The sequence below is a fragment of the Dendropsophus ebraccatus genome, chromosome 13 (assembly GCF_027789765.1).
Source record: "Dendropsophus ebraccatus isolate aDenEbr1 chromosome 13, aDenEbr1.pat, whole genome shotgun sequence".
Classification (NCBI taxonomy): domain Eukaryota; kingdom Metazoa; phylum Chordata; class Amphibia; order Anura; family Hylidae; genus Dendropsophus; species Dendropsophus ebraccatus.
In genome coordinates, this window is record NC_091466.1 from 23,150,023 (window position 1) to 23,152,859 (window position 2,837).

General features: G+C 36.7%; 1 protein-coding gene across 1 annotated transcript; it reads right to left on the reverse strand.

Annotated features, from left to right (window-relative positions):
* Nucleotides 1-794: 794 nt before the first annotated feature.
* On the reverse strand, nt 795-1,724 carry LOC138770504 (olfactory receptor 11L1-like). Its single transcript, XM_069949609.1, has one exon. The coding sequence runs from the start codon at nt 1,722-1,724 to the stop codon at nt 795-797; it is 930 nt and encodes a 309-aa protein (XP_069805710.1).
* Between the last annotated feature and the right edge of the window lie 1,113 nt (nt 1,725-2,837).

Below are 2,837 nucleotides of genomic sequence, written 5' to 3' on the forward strand. Positions count from 1 at the left end.
TTATTTTTATTTATAACCTGGGAAAAGGGGGGTGACTCTGACTTTTAATAGGGGAGGGGGCTTTTTACTAATAATAACACTTTTATTTGAACTTTTACACTTATACTAGAACCCCCCCTGGGGGACTTCTAGTATAAGTGCACTGATCTCTCATTCAGATCTGTGCTGCATAGATATGCAGCACAGATCAATGAGATAGGCACATCGATTGAAGTAATCGAGTGCCGAGCCGGGATCAGTGCCATTACGGTGATGACCCCGGAAGGGGTAAGATGTTTGGATCGCTCCTCCGGGACAACGTCCCGGAGGAGCGATCCTCCCCACTAGACACCAGGGAACGGCTGCATTCGGTAATCGGATGCAGCTGTCAACTTTGACAGCTGCATCCGATTACTGTATTAGCGGGCACGGCGATCGGACCATGCCCGCTAACACCCGTGGTCTTGGGCTACGAGCGGCACCCGGGACCGCGGCGGGTCACGGCACGGCCCCGTTCTGAACGTGGTGAGGTGGCCCTGGACGTACCGTACCTAAGGGTTAAAGGATGATAGCATACCGGTGACGGTTTGTGAACTGCAAGTCTTCCATAATTTCCTCTTGAATTTTATTGAATGATGAATTAATATCTTCTCAAGAGAATGAGACTGGCCTGGAATATCTAACTCAGCTCAAAGTAGCACTGGACCGAAACTGGACCTTCTTGTTTGAAATACTATACAACTGTTATAAAAAAAAAACTCTAGCCATTTATAGTAATCCATTATAAAGTGACATTTTAATTAAGGAACGCTTTTTCATATATTGCTAACAATATGTCTAGTTACTTTTCTCAATGCATTCTTAATCTCTTTATTTCTAAACGTATAAATAAAAGGGTTTAGTATGGGTGTTACCACCGTGTATGTGAGGGCAAGGAACTTGTTATAGTGACTTCCTTTAGGCTTGACATACACAATAATAGCTGAACCATAAGCCAGAAATGCTACGATGAGATGGGATGAGCAAGTTGAAAAGACCTTTGTTTTAGTCCCCTTTTGGTCAATTTTCAACACAGTGTATATGATTTGCATGTAAAGCCCCAAGATAATAAAAAAAGGTAAAACAGTTGCAACAACAGCTGCCAAACTGGTAGTCATATTACTAATAAAAGTGTCTGAACAAGCTAGACTTTGTAATGGTGCAAAATCACAAAAGAAATGGTCAACTTCATTTGGTCCACAGAAGTCCAACAAAAAAGTAAAAATTGTAGGAAAAAAAGAGGTAATAAAACCAAGAAGCCACGGCAGGGCTGCCAGTCTAGGACAGAATCGACTGTTCATTATGGTTGAATAACGCAATGGATTATTAATGGCTAAATATCGGTCAAAAACCATTAAAGCCAGCAGAAAGCACTCTGTTTCTCCTAAGGCATTGAAGGCATACATCTGGACAAAGCAACCTAAGAAGGAGATGGTCTTATTAGCCTTAATGAGGATACTTAACAGTTTTGGAATTGTTACTGAGACTATCATTGTATCTAAAACAGTAAATACACAGATGAAGAAGTACATAGGAGAATGAAGAGAAGGCTCAGATTTGACTAATAAAATAATAGTAACGTTTCCAAAGATGCAAGTAATGTAGGCAAAAAAAACAACATAAAAGAGTAACTGCTCAAACGAGTGGAAGTGGGAAAACCCCAAAAGAAAAAACATGTTCACGGTAGTTCTGTTGACGTGTTGCATTGTGGCTGTAATAAAATGAACAAAGTAATATAAATGCAGAAAGATACAAGTAAATATTAACCACTTTGTGGACGCAAATACTCCTTGTTTAAGGCAGTCGCTAAGGCTTTATTCTGATACATACACTTTTTTAATGCCGTGATCGGAATAAGTATATTCAGAGACATGGTAGTTTAGGTTCTCAGCAAAGTGCTGACAGCTACAATAGGCTGCACTACAATCTTACCCCCTGCCCACTAAGAAAATGAAAATTTATTACACATCTATTGCCATATCGATAAAACTATGCCGTCAATTATATAGTGTGGTAAACACTGCAAAAAAAAACAAAAAAAAAAAACAGAATAAAATATAAACCGAATTGCTATATTTTGTCAATCCACCTTGAAAAAAAATTACATAAAAGATATCAAAAATTCATATTTAAAAAAGAAATGGTATTAATCAAAACTATAAATCTTCCCCCAAAACATTAGGCCACAACCAGTCGAATAGCGTAAGTTTAATATGCAAAATAAAAAGAAATTACATTTTTCCATTATCCCCCTCAAAAAGGGTTAATAATATTTCATTAATAAATTACATCATTCCCAAAATGGCGCCAATAGAAAGTAAAATTGTCTGGCTAAAATGGCTAAATATGGCTAAAATAAAAAAAAATTAAAATAAAGGTGTTACTCTTGGAGGGGCGATGACGAAAAAGTAAGAAAATTGCTTGGTCATTAAGGGGTTAAAGTTTCTTGTAATATTTTGTAATCGGGAGGAACCAGGAAACCAATTCTGAATTCAAAAATGAGCAATTTAGCTCAAGGACATGCATTTTGGAAGAAGAAAAAGCAACAACAAAAAAAAAGTACACCCCAACTGTGATTTTTTTTCCTTTAGGCTGTATCAGTTTTAAAGCTGTAAATAACCATTTATTAACATCACACTAGAGCTGTATTTCATATTTTAAGCACGCTTAAAGCAAATTTAAGTTCTTTAACATACACTGAGTCATTGGAAGAGTTTAAGTCAGGTTAAAAATATTTAAAGCAATCTGTTTAAAAATTAAAACTTTAGTATTGCATCTTAGAAAGGATAAATTTTGTATAGCTTCCTTAAAAAAAAAAA